This window comes from Ambystoma mexicanum, chromosome 13 (genome assembly GCF_040938575.1).
Source record: "Ambystoma mexicanum isolate Mex_15411 chromosome 13, UKY_AmexF1_1, whole genome shotgun sequence".
Taxonomy (NCBI): domain Eukaryota; kingdom Metazoa; phylum Chordata; class Amphibia; order Caudata; family Ambystomatidae; genus Ambystoma; species Ambystoma mexicanum.
In genome coordinates this window covers 821576702-821602616 of record NC_090938.1, presented here as the reverse complement: position 1 = coordinate 821602616, position 25915 = coordinate 821576702, and the positions used below count along the sequence as shown (strand labels likewise).

Below are 25915 nucleotides of genomic sequence, written 5' to 3'. Positions count from 1 at the left end.
AGGTTGGATACCTCCCCAGTGGGTCCAGCCGATGTGAGTTTGGTTTTGTAAGATTAGACATGTTTTGGAGTCGAATCGTCATATTATGATGAGGTGCTGCACGCTGGGTCCTGTATACATGACATCTTTGGGAGAATGTGCCCATGACTTGGATTTTATAAAATCAACATCTTTCTGGAGACAATGTTTGTTGCCTAGCAACACCCGTAGGAATATGGCCTTGTTTAAGATGTGGTAAAATATCACGAGAACGATACAATGAAACGTGATCAAGGTGTATAGTAAATGGCTTGGGCAGAAGGACGGTTTGGATGACCTAGTGTGTTCATGACGGTAAAATAGATAGTGGTGTTTGGATTGTTTTAAGGACTGTGGGCCTCATTACGACCCAGGCGGTAAGTTACCGCCTGGGCCGTGACTTTACCACCATGGCGTAAACTACGTTTACGCCATGGTGGTTGGCGGACTTACCGCCCCATTCCGACCTTGGCGGGGCGGTAAGTCCCCAATCCCCATTTACCCTTCCCCATTCCCATTTTTGCCCCATAGGGCATAATGGGAGTGGGGAAGGCGTTAATTACACCACCGTAAATTACGGTGGCGTAATTAACTCCATGGTCCCTTAGCGCCATGGATTTTAACACCTGCTAAAAGCAGGTGTTAAGTCCGCCATGGCGCTAAGGGACCTCGTACTCAGGCGGTAAGGGTCGGCGCTGTTTACGCCGCCGTAAAACCCTTACCGCCTGAGTCGTAATGAGGCCCACTATATGTATGGTTGATGTATATCAAATTGATTTTAGGGTAACTTGATGGGAAAGTGAATTTATGGTGGTTTTTATGAAGTTTAGTGTTGTATTTTAATACGATTAACAAATGAAATTCAGAATCAATGTTTTGATTAATTTTATATATGTATAATGTGAAAAGTTTCTGAACTAAGCACAGCAATGATAACAAATAAAAATATGTAATTTCTGGTCTCTGTGGGCAGCATGTTTGGATGTTCCATAATTTTCAAATAGATTCTATGTAACTTAACTTTTTAGGGGAACCTGGGGTGGTCCAGTGCATGGCAAGTCTCTGTGCGCTTCGATATTAGATAGATTTTAAGCTTCTAGAGGATAAAGTAATCACCTGCCAGAGGAGATCTGCACCAGGGTTTGAACATTGCCCACATCATATAACACATCTTCCAAAGTGTGTGAGCTTGCCAAAGCATCATGGTCACTGTCCAAGATGGTGTGACTCACCCGGGGTGATGTACATGCGGCTCCACACACACACCCACACACACACTGACCGTCTGTGTAATGCTGAGCTCAGAGGAGATGGGCAGAGGGGGAGTGGACCGTAAGACACGTCATCATTGTGCTACACTACAACACAACCCACTTTGACTAGACAGCTCAAGTAAAGTGCACAGAGGTGCAACAAGCGAGGATTTGGGGGGACACTAACACACTCACCCGCACGTGGCTACCAGCTTCCATCTGGTACAGAATGAAGGAGACCAGGCGACCGCTGCTCATGCTGCCCGTCTTGACCAGGTGCTGCCCAATGTACAGCATGGCCACATGTGTCGCAAGTTCCATCAGCTGCGGAGATACCAAAGAAATTATATTTCAGAAGATTTATAAGAAGATTTATAAAGCGTCAACTGACACCTTTCGTCTTCTTGGTCGCAGGTGACCATCAATGGTTCGTCATTAAATTCACAGTACCATAGCGCCTAAAGGTAGAAGCCTGAGCTTTTGGGGCTGACAAGTCCCTCTTAAGGGGATGTGCCAGTTTAGAGGATTTGCTAGGAAAGGTGGGCTGGCTTCAGTAACTTCCTGAACTTGCCATCTTGTGCAAGACCCTTCTTTTACTGGCAACCACTGAAGTCGACTGTAGGCCGGATAGATGTGGTTTCGTGGTTGGAGCTAGCGGAGCTGCTTGCAGGATACATTCGGCCCTCGCTGGTCTCTGTGGATTGCCCCATCGAGAACCTTTATAGTCAGGATAACCCAATGTTACTTTACAATCAGGATTTGGACGTTCTCTGAAACACAGGTTGAATATCCAACAAAGAAGTTTAAACTGGAAAACTCTACAATGACAACAGTTGCTACATGGGGTGTTTGCTGGAGCACTGCATCCATTTTAACTCCCAGACTCTTTCCCAGGAATCCAGGTGAGGGGCATAATCCCATGCTTTTCGGGACCGGTCTCCTGCGATCACTAGGTTTTAGGCAGTTTACACACATCCATCTGCTAATTGCCACCATGCAAGCTTGACATGTAACTGTTTTAATGGTTTTGTTCTCTTCTAGTCTGATGACCAAAGCTTTAGATGTATAGGCTATGTTGGTGGAGTTCTCTAGTCTGATGGTGCCAGCTTTACATTCATCAGCTATGCCAGAGGTTTTCTCTAGTCTGATTTTGCAAGCTTTACATTCATCAGCTATGCCGTCGGTGTTCCCTAGGCTGATGATGCAAGCTTTACATGTATCACATATGCTGCTGGAGTTCTCCTCTAGCCAGAGGATGCAATCTTTACATTCATCAGCTATGCTGGTGGTGTCCTCCTCTATTCTGATGTTGCAAGCTTGACATTTATCAGCTATACTGGTGGAGTTCTCCTCTAGTCTGATAATGCAAGCTTTACATTTATCAGCTATGCTGGTGGTGTTCTATAGTCAGATGATGCAAGCTCTGCATTTATCAGCTATGCTGGTGCAGTTACCCTCTATCCTGGTGATGCAAGCTTTACATTCATCAGCTAGGCTGGAGGTGTCCTCCTCTAGTCTGATGATGCAAGCTTTACATTGATCAGCTATGCCGGAGGTGTTCGCTAGTCTGATGATGCAAGCTTTACATTTATCAGCTATGCTGGTGGTCTCCTCCTCTAGTCGGATGGTGCAAGCTTTACATTTATCAGCTATGCTGGTGGTGTCCTCCTCTAGTCTGATGATTCAAGCTTTACATTCATCAGCTATGCTGGTGGTGTCCTCCTCTAGGCAGATGATGCAAGCTTTACATTTATCAGCTATGCTGGCGGTGTTCTCCTCTAGCCTGATGATGCAAGCTTTACATGTATAAGCTATGCTGCTGGAGTTCTCCTCTAGTCTGATGACCCAAGCTTAACATGTATAAGCTATGCTTGTGGAGTTCTCCTCTAGTTTGATGGTGCAAGCTTTAAATTTATCAGCTATGCTGGTGGTGTCCCCCTCTAGTCTGATGATGCAAGCTTTACATTCATCAGCTAGGCTGGAGGTGTCCTCCTCTAGTCTGATGATACAAGCTTTACATTCATGAGCTATGCCGGAGGTGTTCTTTAGTCTGATTTTGCAAGCTTTACATTCATCAGCTATGCCGTCGGTGTTCCCTAGGCTGATGATGTAAGCTTTACATGTATCACATATGCTGCTGGAGGTCTCCTCTAGCCAGAGGATGCAATCTTTACATTCATCAGCTATGCTGGTGGTGTCCTCCTCTATTCTGATGTTGCAAGCTTGACATTTATCAGCTATACTGGTGGAGTTCTCCTCTAGTCTGATAATGCAAGCTCTTCATCATCTGCCCAGGGAAGAGGGCAGGAGCCCTCTCCCCCTCCCCGAAGCCGCCAGCAGCATCGACGAGGTCCCCAGACACCTGCCTGACTAGGTCTGCGAGGCCTGCCTGACCTCTCCATGCCGGGCGCAGCGCGGCGCCAAAACGAGGCTGAGACCGCCTCTTTGCTCGAACGAGCTTCCGCCGGCAGGCGGATACGCCGGCCCTCACAAAGGCCACACTAAGGCCTGCTGGGTGCCCGTGCCAACTCACTCTTCATCATCTGCCCAGGGAAGAGGGCAGGAGCCCTCTCCCCCTCCCCGAAGCCGCCAGCAGCATCGACGAGGTCCCCAGACACCTGCCTGACTAGGTCTGCGAGGCCTGCCTGACCTCTCCATGCCGGGCGCAGCGCGGCGCCAAAATGAGGCTGAGACCGCCTCTTTGCTCGAACGAGCATCCGCCGGCAGGCGGATACGCCGGCCCTCACAAAGGCCACACTAAGGCCTGCTGGGTGCCTGTTTGGAGCCATAGGAGCCAGGGGCCAGGAACTTTGCCCTTTCCGCTCCAGGTAAGCCAACGCTGCCACCCCGCACGGCTGCACATGGGTGTGCTGTCCATGCCCAGCACCTCACCTCCCAAATCACCTAGTTGACACCTTTGTCACTCGCCCACAGCTACAACTACTATGGACCACGTCCTGTACACCCACGACTGAACCTCGTGCTACCCTTACGTGCACCTCTCCTTTAGACCTTTATTTACATCCCCATTATTTACAAGTATATCCTGTATAGCCTATCCAATGCCATCTTGTTTCTTAATGCCTCTATACTTTGCCGAGTAAACTGTGGTGCACCGCTGCTAGCCGCCTAACTGCACCATTTTCGAATCTAGATGTCCCTGTACTGTGCCTACTTACCTGATTTGCACTGCGGTTAGCTGCCTAATTGTGCCATCTCGCATTCAGTTATTCTTGTACTGTGCCTACTTACCTGTGGTGCACTGCTGCTAGCCGCTTAACTGCACCATCTCGAATCTAGTTGTCCCTGTACTGTGCCTACTCACTTGATCTGCACTGCTGTTAGTTGCCCAAGTGTGCCATTTCGCATCTAGTTATTCTTGCACTGAGCTGACTGACCTGTTTTGCACTGACACTAGCCGCCTAACTGCACCATTTTCGAATCTAGATGTCCCTGTACTGTGCCTACTTACCTGATTTGCACTGCTGTTAGCTGCCTAATTGTGCCATCTCGCATTCAGTTATTCTTGTACTGTGCCTACTTACCTGATTTGCACTGCTGTTAGCTGCCTAATTGTGCCATCTCGCATTCAGTTACTCTTGTACTGTGCCTACTTACCTGTTTTGCACTGCTGTTAGCTGCCTAATTGTGCCATCTCGCAGTCAGTTATTCTTGTACTGCGCCTACTTACCTGATCTGCACTGTTGCTAGCTGCCTAACTGTGCCATTTCGCATATAGATGTCCCTGGACTGTGCCTATTGTCCCGAGTTACACTACTTGCACTGAACCCTTATAGATATATCCTCTGCACACTGAGAAATTCAAGTTGCGACATGCAGCCAAGAACCTTTGCCAGCATTATCCTTATATGTATAGTCCTCCTAGGACTATCAGCCTGCACTGCCGATAGCCACCGCACAAGTAAAACTAAGATCTTACTTATTCGCCCATCAATCATGCTCTACCAACCTGTGCCTATATCGAACCCTTACCTCAACGACCCAGCCCTCTGGCTCAAGCACTTTGCTACCAAAGCCACCCCAAACATCCCATGTACTGTACAACAAAGGAATAGCAGACTTAGAACTAGACTGCCTAGACCACCTTGTATTGTGCACAATCGCACCGCCCTTCCACTACCCATCCCTACAGCAACGCCTAGCCCTCCACCATCCACCCTACCTATCGCAGCACTTAAGGGAGCCCTTATCAATGTTAGATCCCTCACAGCACACGCCCTTGACATCGCTGACCTTATCACCGTCCAGAACCTTGACTTCCTAGCTATTACCGAAACCTGGCTACATGACGCCTCTGGTCCTCTCCTCGCTCTATCCCTACCCAAGGGTTATACCATCATCAGAAACGACCGCCACTCCAACTTGTCGGAAGGAGGCGGAGTCGCCTTTATTCACAGCAACAAAATCGCTATGAGAGCTGCTCCCCTAATACAATTTAGTTCTGCAGAATCTCTCTCAGTGAAACTATCACTCTCTCCTACCAATACAGCAACACTCCACCTTATATACAGACCTCCAGGCCCATTAGGCTCATTCACAGATGAGGTTGCATCCACCCTGTCGACTAACACCAAGCCCAACTCTCAGATGCTGCTACTAGGTGACCTTAACCTAGGTCTCTCAGATCCCAAGGACCACATGGCTACTGAAGTAGACACCACCCTCTCCAACCTAGGCTTCCAGCAGCGTATTCGTGATCCCACACACATCAAAGGAAGAACGCTCGACTGGCTAGCCGACCTTAACTGTAACACCAATGTCACCTCTAATGATGCATGCGCCTGGTCGGACCATCATGTTATTACCTTCCTCCTTCCAGCCACCAACCCCCAACCCATACCTACCATAGCCCCCGCTATACCTACCAGAAACAAAAAAGATATCACCAGGGAGAAACTGCTTCCTCTTATCCTCCCTTGCTTGAACACCCTTGCTGCACAGCAGGAGGATAAGGACCCCACTGTCCTAGTAGACACTTATAACAGCCTAATGACCAATGCCATTGAGAGCTTAGCTCCTCTAAAAATCCGTAAAGCCAAACAACAGTCCCACTTGAACACTTGGTTCACCCCGCAGCTCAACGTGATGCGTGAAGAAAAGCGCAAAGCTGAAGCCCTCTGGAAAAGCCATCCCAGTGCTGCTAACAAAGCCTCCCTTCTAATCACCTCTCTTAATTACAAGGAGGCCATATTACAAGCCAAAAAGGAGACATACAACACACGAATATGCCAGGCAGAATCGAACACCAGGGAATTATTCAAAATCCTTAAAGAGCTAGAATCTCCCTCCCCTGCACCGGACACGTGCACTAAGGACAGCACCTGGTGCAACAACATACAAAATGCCCTTCTTAACAAAATATCCACCTTACAAGCCAAAATCAACGCCAAACAAAACACCCTCCACACCCCTTTATTTAGCAATACCAGGCCACCCAAAATAACAACCCTCGACTCCCCGGTGCCGTTTAGCTTCACACCACTCACCGTTCTGGAGGTTGAAAAAATCATCTGCAATCTAAAACCCACAAATTGCCAAGGGGACACCTGTCCAGCCCTGATCATTAAGGAGTCGGCTCATGACCTCGCTCCTTTTATAACCTCTTTCATCAATGCCTCCTTTCAATCGGGAGTGGTCCCCAATAACCTAAAGGATGCTTGGGTTATCCCTCTCCTAAAAAAACCTACCTTAGACCCGGAGGTCCCAACCAATTATAGACCCATCACAACGGTCCCTTTTCTGCTAAAGATCTTAGATAGAGCAGCCTATCTTCAGATACAGAACTATCTGGAATCAAACAACCTACTAGGCATGAGACAATCCGGCTTCAGACCGAAGCATGGTACGGAGACAGCCCTCCTCGATCTCAAGACCCAAATTGAGGATATCAAAGACAAAGGTAAACTAGCCCTGCTACTACTACTAGACTTATCTGCTGCCTTTGATCTGGTTAATCACCAAATCCTCTGTCACCACCTGAAAACTGCAGCTCACTTCTCTGACATGGCCACAAACTGGATTCAATCCTTCCTGAATAACAGACAGATGAGGGTATTCTCGCCCACCTCTGCGGCTGACCCTGCACCAGTCCCGTGCGGAGTCCCCCAAGGATCGTGTGTTTCCCCCACCCTTTACAATGTTTTCACTAAACCATTATTCGATGTGCTTGACTATCTGGGTGTTACCTACACAAATTATGCGGATGACACCCAGATACTCATCCCCATCACGGGTGATTACATATTAGACTCAAAAGCCTTGAATGATGTTTACCATGTCATTCAAACTTGGATGGCCCAACATGAGCTCTGTCTTAATGATGACAAGACAGAGCTCCTCATCCTAGGTACTCAGCAAAGACTAAACAAACTGAACCCTATGTTTAGTTCCTTTAACATTGATGGAAACATAACTAAAGTTTCTAAAGACACAAAAACACTTGGAATCTACCTTGACTCCACCCTCTCCCTTCACAGACAAACCAATGCAGTTGCGGCCGCCGCCGCCTATACCTGCAAGTTGATCACAGCCTGTCGTCCTCTCCTCTCCTCGCACAATTGCACTACCCTAGCTAGGACCCTGGTCATGTCTAAACTTGACTATTGCAATGCATTGTACCAGGGCACTAATCAGTGCAACCTAGACAAGCTCCAAATTATACAAAATAACGCCATCAGGGCAGCCCTCAATATACCCAGATCAGCACACATCTCGGATACTAGGAAGAACCTTCACTGGTTGTCAGTCACCCAAAGGATCTCACTAAAATCGCTTGCCCTTACTTACAAATGCCTGAACAATCTGGCCCCCACGTATCTCTCCTCACGATTCACGATGTACACTCCAGTTCGATCACTTAGATCTACCCTGAATCAGAGCCTATCGATACCTAGATACAAGCTCCAAACAGCCGGTGGTTCTAGCTTCCCAGTCCTGGCAGCCAAACTGTGGAATACTGTCCCCTTGACTATTAGAAACCTCCCCTCCTTCAACCTCTTCAAACACAAAGCCAAATGCTGGCTCGCCTCCTCCAATGCCTAAGATTCTTGCTAAAACGTGCTGCAACAACATCAGTAAGGATGCATTGCTTGACATTCCATGTACCACCTACACATGTCTATTTCTATGCCTTACTTATTGTTGATATATCATCACTGTATGCAACGTATGTAACCATTGCCTTAAGAAATGCGCCCGGTAGCCTCCGGGCCTGGTCTGCGCTATACAAATAAAATAAATACAAATTTACATTTATCAGCTATGCTGGTGGTGTTCTATAGTCAGATGATGCAAGCTCTGCATTTATCAGCTATGCTGGTGCAGTTATCCTCTATCCTGGTGATGCAAGCTTTACATTCATCAGCTAGGCTGGAGGTGTCCTCCTCTAGTCTGATGGTGCAAGCTTTACATTTATCAGCTATGCTGGTGGTGTCCTCCTCTAGTCTGATGATTCAAGCTTTACATTTATCAGCTATGCTGGTGGTGTCCTCCTCTAGTCAGATGATGCAAGCTTTACATTTATCAGCTATGCTGGCGGTGTTCTCCTCTAGCCTGATGATGCAAGCTTTACATGTATAAGCTATGCTGCTGGAGTTCTCCTCTAGTCTGATGACCCAAGCTTAACATGTATAAGCTATGCTTGTGGAGTTCTCCTCTAGTTTGATGGTGCAAGCTTTAAATTTATCAGCTATGCTGGTGGTGTCCCCCTCTAGTCTGATGATGCAAGCTTTACATTCATCAGCTATGCTGGTGTTGTGCTCCTCTAGTCTGATGCAAGCTTTGCATTTATCAGCTATCCTGCTGGTGTTCTCCTCTAGTCTGATGATGCAAGCTTTACATTTATCAGCTATGCTGGCAAAGTTCTCCTCTAGTCAGATGATGCAAGCTCTGCATTTATCAGCTATGCTGGTGCAGTTCTCCTCTATCCTGATGATGCAAGCTTTACATTCATCAGCTATGCTGGTGTTGTGCTCCTCTAATCTTATGCAAGCTTTGCATTTATCAGCTATGCTGGTGTTGTGCTCCTCTAATCTGATGCAAGCTTTGCATTTATCAGCTATGCTGGTGTTGTGCTCCTCTAGTCTGATGCAAGCTTTGCATTTATCAGCTATGCTGCTGGAGTTCTCCTCTAGCCTGATAATGCAAGCTTTACATTCATCAGCTATGCTCGTGTTGTGCTCCTCTAGTCTGATGCAAGCTTTGCATTTATCAGATATCCTGCTGGTGTTCTCCTCTAGTCTGATGATGCAAGCTTTACATTTATCAGCTATGCTGGTGGTGCTCTCCTCTCGTCTGATTATGCTTGCTCCAGCTTTCATGTCTAAGCTATGCTGGTGTTGAGCTCTAGTCCGGTGGTGCAAGCTTTACATTTATCAGCTATTCTGCTGGAGTTCTCCTCTAGTCTGATGATGCAAGCTTTACATTTATCAGCTATGATGGTGGAGTTCTCCTCTAGTCAGATGATGCAAGCTTTACATTTATCAGCTCTGATGGTGGAGTTCTCCTCTAATCTGATGCAAGCTTTGCATTTATCAGCTATGCTGGTGTTGTGCTCCTCTAGTCTGATGCAAGCTTTGCATTTATCAGCTATCCTGCTGGAGATCTCCTTTAGCCTGATAATGCAAGCTTTACATTCATTAGCTATGCTAGTGATGTCCTCCTCTAGTCTGATGCAAGCTTTACATTTATCAGCTATGCTGCTGGAGGTGTTCTCCTCTAGCCCGATGATGCAAGCTTTACATTCATCAGCTAGGATGGAGTTCTCATCTAGTCTGATTATGCAAGCTTTACATTCATCTGCTAAACTGCTGGAGTTCTCCTCTAGTCTGATGGTGCCAGCTTTACCTTCATCAGCTATGCTGGAGGTGTTCTCTAGTCTGATGATGCAAGCTTTACATTTATCAGCTATGCTGGTGGTGCTCTCCTCTCGTCTGGTTATGCTTGCTCTAGCTTGCATGTATAAGCTATGCTGGTGTTGAGCTCTAGTCCGGTGGTGCAAGCTTTACATTTATCAGCTATGCTGCTGGAGTTCTCCTCTAGTCTGATGATGCAAGCTTTACATTTATCAGCTATGATGGTGGAGTTCTCCTCTAGTCAGATGATGCAAGCTTTACATTTATCAACTATGCTGGTGGTGTTCTCCTCTAGCCTGATGGTGCAAGCTTTATATGCATAAGCTATGCTGGTTGTGCTCTCTAGTCTGATGATGCAAGCTATGCCTTTATAAGCTATGCTGGTGCTGTGCTCCTCTAGTCTGATGCAAGCATTGCATTTATCAGCTATGCTGGTGGTGCTCTCGTCTCGTCTGATTATGCAAGCTCTGCATTTATCAGCTATGCTGGCGGAGTTCTCCTCTAGTCTGATGATGTAAGCTCTGCATTTATCAGCTATGCTGGTGGTGTTCTCTAGTCTGATGATGTAAGCTCTGCATTTATCAGCTATGCTGGTGGTGTTCTCCTCTAGCCTGATGCTGCAAGCTTTACATGTATAAGCTCTGGTGGTGTTGTGCTACTCTAGTCTGATGCAAACATTGCATTTATCAGCTATGCTGGTCTCCTCTAGCCTGATGCTGTAAGCTTTAAATGTAGAAGGTATACTGCTGGTGCTCTCCTCTAGTCTGATGCAAGCATTGCATTTATCGGCTATGCTGGTGGTGTTCACCAGTCAGATGATGGAAGCTCTGCATTTATCAGCTATGGTGCTGGAGTTCTCCAGTCAGATGATGGAAGATCTGCATTTATCAGCTATGCTGGGGGAGCTCTCCTCTACTCTGATGATGCAATCTTTTATCAGCTATGCTGCTGCTGGTTTCCTCTAGTCTGATTATGCTAGCTCTAGATTTCCATTTATAAGCTATGCTATGGTGTTGTTGGTCTTCTCCTCTAGCCTGATGCTGCAAGCTCTGCATGTATAAGCTATGCTGGTGGTGCTCTCCTCTAGTCTGATGCAAGCATTGCATTTATCAGCTATGCTGGTGGTGTTCACCAGTCAGATGATGCAAGCTCTGCATTTATCAGCTATGCTGGTGGTGCTCTCCTCTAGTCTGATGCAAGCATTGGATTTATCAGCTATGCTGGTGGTGTTCACCAGTCAGATGATGGAAGCACTGCATTTATCAGCTATGCTGGTGGTGCTCTCCTCTAGTCTGATGCAAGCATTGCATTTATCAGCTATGCTGGTGGTGCTCTCCTCTAGTCTGATGCAAGCATTGCATTTATCAGCTATGCTGGTGGTGTTCACCAGTCAGATGATGGAAGCTCTGCATTGATCAGCTATGCTGGTGGTGTTCACCAGTCAGATGATGGAAGCTCTGCATTCATCAGCTATGCTGGTGGTGCTCTCCTCTCGACTGATGATGCTAGTTCTAGCTTTACATTACCAGCACCAGATCTCCAGTGTCACCCTTATTGGCTATTCTCTGCAAAACTGTGAACTCCCACTAACACTCTCCCAGTTTCCATTCAAGGGTGGAAACCTGCCAGTTCACTCTGCAGGTGATGAGTTTCCTGTGATGCTACTGTCCATTCAAGCAGTTTCCCCAGAAACGGAAATGGGGAAATTGGACGAAAGGTGAAGAGGTGTTTATATGGCAGTGATGGATCTACCGGCAAGGGCCTGGCACTGCTTTCATCTTATTATGGGCTAATTATGATGATGATTATTTTTAGGGTATTAACTGAGCATGGACATAGCTTCGGGAAGCAACAGAGCGCTTAACAATCATAGGGGGAAGAGCACGGGGAGGGAAGCAGAGAAACATGAGAGCGGGGAGCTAACAAGGGAGGGAGAGGGTGGGCAATCAGCAGCAAGGGATCTACAAGCAACCAGGGGAGGAGCCAGTGGGGAGCAGATCACGGAGTCTCAGGTAGGGAGGGGAGTGGACGGACTATGGACCTAGCAACGAGGGGAGGAGACAGTGGGGAGCAGATCACTGAGTCTCAGGTAGGGTCAGGAGTGGAGGTTGTGTGGACCTTGCAACCAGGGGAGGAGACAGTGGGGAGCAGATCACAGAGTCTCAGGTAGGGTTGGGAGTGGAGGTTGCGTGGACCTAGCAACCAGGGGAGGAGACAGTGGGGAGCAGATCACTGAGTATCAGGTAGGGTCGGGAGTGGAGGTTGTGTGGACCTTGCAACCAGGGGAAACTACAGTGGGGAGCAGGTCAGTGAGTCTCAGGCATGGTAGGGAGTGGAGGTTGTGTGGACCTTGCAACCAGGGAAGGAGACAGTGGGGATCAGATAACCCAGTCTCAGGTTGGGTCGGGAGTGGAGGTTGCGTGGACCTTGCAACCAGGGGAGACTACAGTGGGGAGCAGGTCAGTGAGTCTCAGGCATGGTTGGGAGTGGAGGTTGCGTGGTCTTAGATGTTTGAGAGGAGCCATTTCTTGAAGAGGAGGGTCTTGAGCTCCTTCTTGAACTGTAGAAGTGAGGTGGCAAGTCGGAAGTGGACATTGAGGCCCCTCTTGTAGGCAGTACTGAGCTGATCTCACCTGGTGGACGGCCACAACCATCTGTGTCAGGTTCTGGAAAATCAAGAACATTAATTGATCCTTACCCGTCACCGGGGACAGATATAATGATATTTGTCAAGACTTTGAAGTAGACCTTAAATTTGCACTTTGACCTCCTTGACATTATTTCATATGCCTGTAACCTCCCAAAAAGACACCTTTCTTCCTCCAGGTCGTCACATGTAACCAGTCACAACAGACATGCAGATGCTACTAATAACACACCAAGCAACACAAATATGCCCCTTCCTAAGTCCCCACAGCCACTTATCAATACTCATCAATTCTCCACTAATAAATAACCACTTCTTCCTCCCCATGATTGCACAAGATTGCTGACCTCGTGCAAACTATGGCTCAGGAAACCAACACATTATGCATCTGTTTCCCCCTTCAGTGACCACATGCACCCTCACGCCAATGGCTAACCTTTTACAGAGGACTCCTGCGTTCACTTCCCCCAGAGGTGGCACATGAGGAGGGACTCCCATAAACATACCTTCCGCGCCAGGAAATACAAGGTTTGCACCCTTTCACGCCTAGTCTTCAGCCTGTGGGTCTCCAGCAGAGCAGCCCGGTACCTCTCCACCTCCTCGTCTTCCATGGCAAAGCTGCGCACGGTCCTGATGGCGGACACCACCTCCCCCGCAAGGGCATTGGACCGAGCCATGGAGTCCTGCACCCTCTTCACCAGATCCTGTTTTGAGGAAGAGAAACGTGTTAACTGGTGCATGTGCCGCCGCTCTCAACCTCCGATGGGCAAACAGGTTTCTGCTGTCTCCAGCTTTACCCTATGGGAGCACTACCTTCATATATCCTCTCACTGCACAGTGTGAGGGGTCAGAAATGTGAGGTGGACAACTTTGTAAGGAGTTGTCAAAAGTGTTCCGTTTATTCAATAAAAAGGGTGGACAAACGCCTCACTATCGCACCCCCGACGAGGATTTCCTGCCTAAAGTAAACTACAGAAACCACTCTAACAAAGGCTATCTGTCCCTCACACTTACACATTCACCAAATCAATAAGGAAATGCATGGCAGTTCAAAACAGCAAAAGTAATATAAAAATTGAATGTGTAATAGGACCACGTCCTGTTTATGATCTGGGTGAATTCCCTTCCCCAGATTCAAACAGGATTCTTGCTCCACAGTTCAAAAAGAAATAAGGAAATCCTGGTTTGTCGCAAAGTTCCAACACAGTTCTTTGTAACTTCAACTTCATAATAGACAGTTCCGACACTCAAAGATATACCAAATGAAAATAGAATGTCCTTTCTCTTCTTTGCATAAGAATGAGCCCCAGAATGATATTCTTCACTAGGCAACAAGAATTGGCTTTGCAGGATGATTTGCCACAAAGGAATGCTTTCGAAGAAATGTAACTCCTCTACAGCAGGTTTATACGGTTCTCCCTTCAGCACCACAGATATTATACAAATGTCTTGGGTAAGACCACTTTACAGCACTGCTTCCTGGTTTACTCCGACGCCAGTCCTACTTCTTCAAAGCTTTGCCATCCGGGTATAATCCCCTGCCCGTACAGTGTTTCACAAAACAGAACGTGGTTTAGTGGTAACCTTCAACTTATAACAACTTTGTCACAACTTCACATGTTCATCATCTTGCAGCATTAGACAATGAGCAACTTCCCAGGGAAACCAAATTCACCTGGGTGCTCTTTAACACTCATCGGCAAATTATGCTGCTCTCCCTCTGAATAACCTTTTGGCGTGGAAAAGAGTGGTAGTCTCGGGCATTCACTCTGCTCATTCCAGTCTGTTTCCAGTCTGTTTCCAGTGTTCATTACATTGAAGGCGGAGCAACTTTTAAAACTCACCCGACACCGCAGAGTGGCCGCAGAGTGGCAGTCTATGGCTGCTAGGGATGCTGGGGGTGCGGTCCCCACAACTGTGCCTGGGCTTGTTACTGTTGGGCCGGCATCAGCCGGGAGGAGGACCGCCGCCGCCTCTGAAGTTTCCACCAGAGGACTGAAACAAACTCCGATAACGGAGCCTGCCTAACAACATCAAAGGACTCTGCCAGATCTACGCGGAAGCTCCCATCATAGCCAACGTTTCCAGAACTTGCATCCTGCTCCCTTGTACTTTCAGCCAAGGACGATCTCACAAGTGCAGCAGAGTCATACAACTCCCCGCTAAACTCTACAGAACATCCATCACATCCAACGGCAGCCGGATACTCGGATGAGGTGGAAGAAAGGGGACCCTAACCCCAACGGAAAAACATCTTCCATCCTGACAGCCCTGCTGAGGAAATACTCGCTACAAACTATTCATTAACAAAAGCACGGCCAGCTACTACAACATCAAATTCCATGTCCCTGACTCACCCGACTCACTCCCCCAAGACCCTGCAATCCACAAATGTCTTACCTATAGTTGACGAGGTGCTGCCGTCTCTCGGTGGAGAGACGGTCCGGCCGCCAAGGGTAGACCTCTGGCGGCAAGCAGAGTGGTCTCGCTTTGGGGGGACAGTGCAGGGGCTGAGACTCAGGTGGTGGAGGCGGTCACCCACGGCGTCCATCATGATGGGAGGAGGAGCGCCACAGGGCGGGCTTGCCTTGACACCGCCCCAGGCTCCTAAGAGACCTAGAGCTCGAGGCAGGGGCAAACTGTGCCACAAGAAGAGCGGGCCCTCTGTCTGTAAACACAACTTCTGGCTCGCTTGTGTGTGTACCGGCGATGATTCATGGGTCTCCAGTAGGAGTTATGCCACCGCCTGAGCCACAAGCAGGCACTAACGAATATGAGACGCAAATACCTCAGTCTCAACAAAATACAGGCGGGGAAACCCTGCTTGCTAGGGCACAACAATTGAGAAATAAACACCCAGTAAAACCAATCAAAAATTCAGGAACATAACATGGGCCAAATAGCCAACGTAAGCAAAATGGAAAACCGACCATGCAAAACAAGCGAGAAATTGGAAAAAAGTCAGCAAAGCGTGCCCTCTTGAACACCGCTTTGAGTAATTCCTCGCTGGAAAACACCTTAAAAGACTTTTTTAAAAGGTAATGCAACGGCAAATTTGACAGTTTGGGAGAGGTCTCGGATGCTGAAATGCTAGAGACTGGTTTAGATCCCCACGCCTCAACCAAAATCCGCAAAACGGAAAACGGAGCCAATCCATCTGCTGAAAGCATACTAAAGAGCCCGAAATGGCACTTTAGAAAGGCTTCTGAGTCGCACCTTACCTCTGGCAAAACCTGGTAATAGCAGCCCAAAATTTAACACCCAACGTCCCACAGCACATCTGGGTGGAGCGAATGGCCCTTGGCGAACGCCTCTCCAAAACACAACTCCAGATCACCCCTCTGGCACTAGCACGTCTGCAAAATCTGAAAACCATAAATGAGGCAACTCCAACAGCAACGCCCTTGGTGAGTCCAAACCCTGTTGTTTCTCCGGAGCGGACTAGAGTCCATGGGACTGCACAGGTGGCGCCACAGAGCTTTGGCAGACAGTTAAATGATGACTTTCCCCTCAACTCTAAAGGAAACAATCTAGACTTCCAAGATGTCTTTGATCTGCCCAAATCAACAGATAACATACCATCAAAAGACCCACACTCTAGTAGGAAATCACGTCCTCCAATTCCTTCTCCTCCTTACAGAAACAGAAGACAGAGTGACTTACCTCATAACTGCGCAAAACAGACATCTTCTCGGTAATGTCATCAGTAACAATAGCCCTGGCTCTCTTCTGTAAACTATGAGTCCATAAATGACACCCTCAAAGATCATACATCAATCTTTGCTATGATGCACTCCAAACTCATCTTTCTGGAAGGGTACATCAACGCTATAGAACGCAAACACAACCCACCTTCTACCTTTGAGCCAGGTAACTTCTCTCATCTAGTTGGGGAAAATCCTTCGGCTGTGCCCCAAACATCACTCCTGGAAACTACTGAAGTAAGCACACCGACCTTGAATGTAGCAACAGAACTTTTAGCTAAACCAAGATTTAACTGCCAAATGTGCAATCTTGAACCCGTGACTCAGCCATCCCAGGGCCCAATGAAAGGAGCAACTACTCCAAGGGTGGCAACACCAAATGAACACTGTTCTGATAAGACTCCTGCAGACACGAACATGGGAACAAGAGTAGTGAAAACTCACATCACCCCGATGAAGAAGTTATCCTTATTGAAGACATGGAAATCCATAAAACAACAAGAACTCTGAACCAGGCTACCTTGGACAAAGAGCCAACTACTCTCGATAAACCGAATCCTCCACAGAAGCCAAGCTTAACAACATAAAACCAAATAAATCAATTAGTTCTTCGCCTAAATCCAGCAAAAACTAACAAGGTAGTAGTACTCGCTCGAAAGGAAGTTCCTACAGTGCCAGTGACTACTGGGCCACTAGATGAACCACCAACAGTAAAAAAGTGACTACTCCTGCCCCCAGAAACCATGTGCCAGACAACCTAATTAAACAGGCATCACTAAGAACAATTGAAGATTTCTTGGAGCAAAGAGATCTAATGGAGCTTAGCCAACATCATGGAGATTTAGAGGAAAATTCGCCCTTGGAGCACACATTGTCATCAAGCCCTCTTACCGCAAGGGACCAAACTGTCGAAGTCGACTCTCAAAGCCTTATGACCTTAAATGAACGATTCAAAAATCTAGCTTACACCAAAAATAAGGCACTAAGAGCCGACCAACCGCACAATCAATTAAAGTCAACTAAAGAAAATGCAGCGACTTATCGATCAAGAGTAAGAAATTCATCTAGAGACCGCACCCCGACGAGTGAAGTAGGACCTTTACGCAGTCGGCGTGCGCCTTCCTTAAGTAGCGCACAACAAATGCCCTTGAGAGCAGAGCCTGCCAGATCCGCTAGAAGGGTAATAACCCGTTACGAAAATCAGCCCCGAGAGAAAAATGTACCTACCTTCAAACTAACAGAACGCACGGACAACAAGGAATATACTGTCTTGAATAGACGTACAGTCCTGAAATGATCTCAAAACACTTTGTTCCCTAAAATCGGAGGACTTTAAAATTATGGAGCCAAGCCATGAAGGGAAGAAAGCCATTTCCCATCTCTACACAACATCTAATACAGTAAATACATGCTAAGATGCTCATCGGATACACTTTCAAAACAGGGTTGACATACCTAATAAGAACTGATAATCCTTTACCGTGCATTGATCGGAAAAGTACAACTACAATAGAAAAACGTCAGATTCACCACACGGAACCTAGTGACCAGCACGACCATGGCCCCCTCTCCGCATCTGGCACTTCTTTGAAGAAAAAAGCGGAAACACAAAAGGCCTGCTCATCGAAACCTGAATTGGAAAACGGCCCTCCCGTTGTGAAGCACAACACTTCTCACGTGGCAGGGCTCATAGCCCTTCTCCGTCTCCTACTTAGCCTGACCAGGACAGATGTCCAAGTGGACCACGGCCAGCAGTAAAAAGAACTATTACGCAGGCCGTGGATGAAAGATCTTCAGTTGTTGACGGTATGATTAAACCACTTCTAAACTTCATTCTTGGTCATGGCTCCCCAAAGTTTTATAGCAATCCGTCAGCTCACTTAACCATACACCTCGCCAGGCTGCATCGACATTGTCCTTGGGCTGTTGGAACACTCAGGGTTTTTTGCACCCGACAGCCCCCGGTGAGATCGACCTGGGCTCCTTTGACATTCTGTGTTTACAGGAAACGTGCTGACTGACAAACCAAACCTGACTGACAAGCCTTCTCCCCGGCGCATCAAGGAGAAAAAGGCCATCCCAGTTCTGGTCTCTTGACTGCAGTACGCTCTGGAAGCGGCCTACAGATTGAAAGAGTAGTACTGTCTAACTCATCCCTTCTGACAGTCTTGCTTTCTTGGTCACACATGGAAAAAGCCACAGACAATTTCTCTGTGACACCAGTTCTGATTACCAATATTTTCTGGAACCCGCAGGGGATACATGCTGAAGCATTACTTGAGATGTTAGCGACTGTAATCGACACTGCATATTTGGACTATCAAGGGGTACACTTGCTTATTTGTGGCAACTTAAATGCAACTTGTAGCTCCTCAGCTCCACGAAATAAAGTGACAAGCTGGGTCTACGAGGCAGAAGCACGAGGTAAAGCCTGGCTTAAACTAATGACCTCAAGGAAACTCTTTGACACAGCAACCACAATAAATGAAAATAACGACATCCCTACATGGGAGAGAGGACCTTCAAAGTCAAAAATTGATTACATCTTTGCATCGCAGTCACTACTACCCAACTTGATTTCTGCCAAGGTCATAAAAACATCGCAAAGTGACCATAACTTGTTGAACATCAAATGGTCCTCAACATACCTACCAAAGTCTTACGTCTCTCCAACTCTGGAGCTAAACAGCAAAGGAAATCGCTTTAAGTTGACTGCAAAAAACACTGAAGAGATAACGAAATCATACAAAGGGGTGAAGGAAACTGGCAGTGTAACTAAGAACTTTGCACAAGTTGACTACAGACCACTCTTAGAACCCCATCAGGCCCACAAACAAACAAACAACAAAAAAGGACGAGACAGGAGGCAGCACACCCACACCTTTGACCCCCTCTTGGTGGCCAAACAAAATGAAATGCGTAAAGCTAAAAGACTAGCACCTCGCCACAATACTAGAACCAACAGAGAATTAGCCTCAGACGCACTAAAGAAATACAAATCTTGGCTAAAATCATATCGGTTGACATTACATCAACGTGACTCTGAGGAAATGATGAAGCATGTTAACAACCGTAACTCCTGTGACATTATTTAGAACAATGGGACAATCCTCAGACGACACATTAAACAACGGTATTCCCGAGCACATTTGGGTACATTTCTACTCAAACCTCTTTAAATCAGCATCACTGTCACTCTAAGAAAAAGACACAGAGCTCAATGTGCCCTGGGTTGACCTTCACGACAAGGAGTCCATTCAGTCAACAATATGTAAACTAAAAAACTCGAGAGCACCGGGGCCGGACGGTATAACCAACATAGACTTAAAAACACTACCGGACGAATGGACCAGCCTCATATTCAAAAGATGTGCTGTACTCAGAAAAAATCCCAACACCTTGGACTACATCGGTAATAGTTCCGATCTTCAAGAAAGGCTGCAAGGATGATCCCTGGAACTTTCGACCAATTGCCCTGTTGGACGTTATTGGGAAAGTCTACGGAATTATGCTACTAAATAAATTTCACTCCTGGGCAATCAATGGGCCCTGCGCTGATCCCCTAAAATCAGGCTTCAAGAAAAATGGCAGGCACAAGTGTAAACATCATGCTTCTAAGCATTCTTAAAGCCAAGATCTTGGGAGGCCCCCCCTCCCCCAGAGTCTTCTTGGCCTACATAGACCTCACCCAAGCATTTGATCTAGTAAACAGAGATAAATTGTGGCAGAAGTTAGCAGACTGGCACTGCCCCCCCTCCACCCCGCAGAATCCTAGGGCCGCTAATAGCTCTCTACACCAATACCAGTGTCCAAGTGCGGCTAAACAAACAGCGCCGACTCTCAACAGGGATACTAACGGCCAGAGGGGTAAAACAAGGACCTTGTAAAAATCTTTCTGGCCTACCTGGGAGATTATAAGTATGCCAACGCCCTGATAAGAGCTTTCCCACTGTGAATTGGCTGGGAAAAGGTGCCCCTTGTCTGCTGTATGCCGATGACCTGATCCAGCTCGACCAAACTGCTATCGGATTAGATACCCTTTCCAAGTACATACCTTCTAATGATCTTGAAATTAATAAATCAAAAACTAAGATCATGATTCTAGAAAAAAACATCAAGAAAGGCAAAAATTTGAAATGGTACTTGGACGGGAGCAGTGTTGTAAAGGTGTTTGAGTTTAAATACCTAGGAGTAACACTGGACAGCTCCAAAACAAAAAGATCGATGCAAAATTCCCTGCATAAAAAGATGAGAAATCTAACCTCAGAAGCCAAAGTAGTAGACAGAAAGTATGGGAGATTTTCTCTTCAACCAACAATCAACTTTTACAGAGCTAGAGTGATTCCATCTATCACATACGGTGCGGAGGCTATGCCGTATATTCCAGAATCCATCTGGACTATCCTGGAAAGTTTTCTTTGGAGAACTTTACTAAACCTCCCGAAGTCTACTCCAATTCCCTGATTAGACAGGAATTGAACCCGTCCTCTCTCGAGGCAACAGTCGACCGAAACACCATCATGTTGTACAGGAAAATCATCGACCCAGCTAGTCCTCTGGTATTCTCACTTAGAAAAACAGAGATGACAAATGGACTCTGCAAAATGTTAAATCAGTGGGAAAAAGAGTGCAAAGAAAAACTTGCTGCGATTGGTAGCTCACCCAAAGAACTGATCCAAAATCCAACAAAAATAAAAAAAAGAGGTTGGACGAATCAGACTGGATCTTGACTTTGGACAAAGCACTAAAACACAAGCTTCCTTCACACCTCCCGCCGGAGGCAAGAAAACAAAATGAAACTCAACCTTTTCTAAAGAAGCACCCAAACAGAAGATTGAGAAACATCCTTCTAAGGGCTCGGCTAAATCTTTTTCCCTCAAATGAAATCCTGAAAATCAGAGGATTCTCGACAACAAACCACTGTAGATTCTGCGGTATCTCTTCTGAGATCGAAACAATACGACATCTTTTACTGATGTGTCCAGGTACTAGCTGTTCAGAACTCCATACTTGGCTCACCACCTGGCTGCTGCACAAATACACGAAGAGGAACTTTGGTGGGCTCGCCTGATTGGTGGTGAGAAGACCTCATGGGCAATAGCCGCTGCTAAAATCTTAGAGCAGATCTTTCTTTCAACAGATACGCCAAACTCAATACTTACGCCCACCACCGCCTAGGCCTCACCACACAAATCACATCAAACAACTGTTGGGTGAGAGCCACTCATCTGTGGGGCCTTTTCTTCTTCTTTTTCTTTTTCTCTTCTTGTTTTCTAACTTTTGTTCAACTTCTGTGAAATCAGCACCTTGTAAAAATCACTAATGCAGTTAAATTTCGTAATAAAAAAAATAAAAATATAAAAATATATAAATAACCTTTTTCCGAAGGGCAGCCTTTTTGCCACTTTACTACACAAGTACCAAATGCTGATAAGGAAAGTCTTTTCCATTTGCTTTCTTGGCTTTGGCCATGGGTGTTTTTATCAGCTGTTATTATATGTTTCACAAAACATGCGTAACAAATTTCACAACCCTGGGGTCTTCCATTACTCCCTTTTCACCTTTGGCAATTTTTGTTGGGCTTGTATTGGTTAGGTTTTAGTTTCTCTTGGCTTGGGTAATAGTTGTATGCCTTAGATTTTAACAAGGTTGCCCCAACGGGTTGTTGACGTTTTCATAAACTCACATGCTTAAATTTAAAGTCACACACTACCGATCCCCTCTGCGTTCGCTGGTCTTCTGCTGTAGTGGCTCCTAGTGACCTGGCGAACAGCTTCTGCTGGTCCACCTTTACTCGCGCCACCCCTTGTTCGAGCTGCCTTTGCTGCTGAGGGTCTCTGGTGCACACCAGCCACCAGAGACCTCTCAAAAGGGAAAACTTCCCTCACTGCTTCTGTTTCCTGCTGCGTAGCCTCTGCACCACAGGCCTTCAAAGGGCAAACATCCCTTCTGCACGCTTCCCACTGCACGACCTCTGCAATCTGGACAACTGGAGGCATAAACCCTTTCCAGACCAGCCACTGGGCCTCATTACGAGGTATGCCGGTAGCCATGCCGCTATTGGCGGCATGGCTGCCGGCAAAACCGCATCCGTGTCTGTGTCCTCGGAATGAGGACTTACCGGACCATTCCGAGTTCGGATGGCCCGGTAATTCCTCACTCGAGGACACAGACACGGTTCATCCCCATTCCCATTTCAGCCCCTATAGGGCTGAATGGGAATGGGAGAGGGAGTAAACAACGGGCCATTACGAGATGGCCCGTTGTTTGCTCCCTCTTCCCCTCGCGGGACCCGGTATGCACGCCTGGTTTTCCCAGGCGTGCTTAACGTGTCCCGCGAGGGGACCTCGTAATGTGGCGGAATGGGTTGAACGGCGCCGCAGCCTTTTACGGTGCCGTTTAACCCTTTCCGCCAGGGTCGTAATGAGGCCCACTGTCTTTGGCTTCACAACTGTCCTGGCATCTTCTCTCTCCTCCAGTCCCCGACCTCGGGTGCATACACAGTCTGGACTGCTGCTCACTCTGGTCTTTTCCTGCTCCTGTTCCTTCTCTTAATGCCTGCACATCAAGGGGCTTGTTAAGCCTCTCAGTCTCCCTCAGGTGTGGGCCCTCTACATTAATTAGTTGACTACTCCTGAGGCATTGCTCCTCTTTAGCCATCTTCTTTGTCACAATGCTTAGGGCATTCTGGGACTTGAAGTTTCTAGTAACAAACTTAGTTTTTCTGAATTCTTCTTCACTCTCAAATTTACTTCTGTTCCTCATAACATTTTCTAAGGAAACCACGTAAGTGTCAGTCATCAGACTTGATTGAAGAGAGGAAAAAGGTTCTTTAGGGTGTAGACCCTTATTATTCATAAACCACCCTTCACTATACTTTTGGGAGTTAGAGGAGTTTTTAGCTGTACGAGTTTCCCGGGTTTGAGAAGGGCTTTTATTTCTCTTTATGCCAAAGGGTTTTGGATTAGCTTTACCCACATTAAGATGTTCAACTTGTGGAATAGACAGATTATTATGACAACAAGCCATTATACACTCTGGCATTTGTGAGATGTCCTCCCCAGAGGATGATACATACATACTGTGTCTCACCCCACGGATTCCTCTCACTCCCCCGGGCCCTTTCCCCTCCCAGGTGATCCTCCCGCAGAACACCAGTGCCAAGGTCAGGATCAGGAAGCGTCTGCCTTTCCCTCGCCCCCAGGGTCAGGATCAGGAAGCGTCTGCCTTTCCCTCGCCACCTGGGAGGAGACTTTAGGCAGGGGTTTAGTGAGGGATCTGTAGGATTCATCAAAAATGCATGGGGACCACAGGAAAGCAGTCCTAATTGCAGGTATATGCTGCCGATCCAGCCTGGGTCCATCAGTGTACGTCTATCCGCTCAGACTCTGCCTATGTCCTTCTTGACCATCTGATCAGTACCCGCTCCTGATTTTCATATCTTTCCCTCAGTTCGGTATACTTTGCAGGTTGTTCGGCATTCAAAAACCCTCACTTTGGTCTCCAAAACCAACTTTCATAGTTTTCAGTTCTTTTGGCATTTCCTTATGCCTGCTTCCAGCCCCTATAGCGCCCCGTCTGAGTGTTCCCTTTTTTACACTCACTGTTATGCGGCTGCTCCCCCGGCACCTGGTTTCTCTTCTCCGGCTTCCCTTTGCTCCACTTATACTTCTGGGAGCCCCAGCGAGCAGCGCTCGCCTTCCTCAAACCTTGCTGCAGCGGCGTTCGGGAGATCTGTGTCCCACAGCTCTGTCTGTGGACACACGGCAAGGGGAACTGCTGGTGTCTCGACCCTCTCACGGCCCGCTCAGGCCCTGGCATCTCTTACCCTTCTGCAGCACACAGCGTCCTTCTCGCCGGCCCCTCTCCAGCCTGCACCACGTTTGCCAGCCGCGTCAGTCTCTCCAGGTGGATTTCTCTCTTTGTTTCTCAGGCAGTCTCTCCTTTTATGCACCTGAAGCCTATTAAATGGTTGCAGGTGCAAGTCCTTTACCTTATTTGCCCTACCATAATTTAGCCAATTTGCAGGAAAAGCCTGACTATTGCAATGGTACTCCTCCACAGTCATCTTCCTCGTCTCAGTACCAAAGTGATGTGAATGAATGGAAGTGTGCATAACTCCCAGGTGCCTCCACCTCGTCCCAGTCTTAGAGTGATATAGCTGCAGGACATTTGGTGTATTAAAAGAAGTAAAGACTGACAATACCCTACGAAGGCAAGGGGAGGGCAGGATTCCGATATTTCTCTGCATTGACAAGAGGAGGTTGATGTGTATTTAACCTGCCTAAGTAAGGAAGTGTCCTCCCAGTTGATCTTCCTCCTCACAGTATAATAATGGCATTTCCAAGGGTCATTTTGAAATGAAGGGAAGGGGTAGGGTTGACAGTAACCTATAAATCCTCCCTCGCATATCCACCCCCAGGGTCAGGATCCAAAAGCGATGGCCACCTGAGCAGGGGATGTCGGGGGAAAAGGAAGTGAGGACGCCCTCAGGTTCCTCACAGCACACACAGTAAGACACCAAGAATTGCCCTTAGACAGTAGCATACGAAAATATACAATGTATTAGGCCCAAGAATAAACACAAGTGAATAATGAAATGCACAGTAAAATCACCACTCAAACACACTTTGTAAAATGTATACAGTCACTGATGTCAATGTGGTAAAGTGCAGATTCCCGCCAAAACCTGTAAGGGAAAAGGGCAGGCAAACTTTATAGCATCAGCAATCTTCAGAGATGGATAACCCTAACTTAATAAGTGCAGCCCTACGATGTATGGAGCCTTGTGCTCAATGTTCGATGTGTGCGTAAAAGTGCTTGGTCGTGCATAAAGTCACAAAGTACAGCTTCTAAGGAGCTGGCAAAGTTAGGGGCAGGATTGTGAAGGGTGAAAACAGGTTCCAAAAGTCGGGGTAGGATATGCTCCGATGAACAAAGCTATTCCCAACTTTCCAAGGACTTTTGGAAGCGGAGGCTACCTAAGCCAATGAGAGGACCACAAGGGATCCTCTGTATGTAAAATACAGTGAACGTACAAGGGGCCACCGGTAAGTGGTTTCAGTACTCCCCGCCCTTAGCTTAGTCCGGGTCCAAACTTGGCAAGTCTGGAGAGGGTCGCCTGAGGTAGGATTTCTCCCCCTTGATTAGGCTTCAAAGTGCACAGGCGCTGCGTGTGCAGATGTGGGTGCAGTTTGCACCAGGAGCTGTATCTCTCGTTTCGGTTGAAGAACAAAGAAAACACTGATGCAGCTGGTCTCCGGGCACAAGAAGGAACACGGGGAAACCGCCTTGAGCGACCATCAGTGTCGCACAGTGACGCAGGGGAACCCAACTCTCACGATCTGACGCACGCTTCTCTCTCACGGCCCAAAGCAGCTGGGAAATTTGGCAAGAAGGTGCTTTGCAGTGCAAGCTAGG

General features: G+C 47.2%; 1 protein-coding gene across 2 annotated transcripts in view; it reads right to left on the bottom strand.

The window, feature by feature from the left end:
* Positions 1–25915, bottom strand: part of LOC138522069 (antigen peptide transporter 2-like) — a 249280-nt gene that overhangs the window by 92612 nt on the left and 130753 nt on the right. Inside the window, exons 6-8 of one of the 2 annotated variants that reach the window (XM_069635307.1) lie at positions 13298–13495; positions 12778–12810; positions 1467–1595 (exon numbers count right to left, since the gene is read on the bottom strand). In XM_069635307.1, the coding sequence (XP_069491408.1) occupies positions 1467–1595; positions 12778–12810; positions 13298–13495 (360 nt within the window). The remainder of the gene's footprint in view (positions 1–1466; positions 1596–12777; positions 12811–13297; positions 13496–25915) is intronic. The other variant, XM_069635308.1, reaches the window with a different exon arrangement.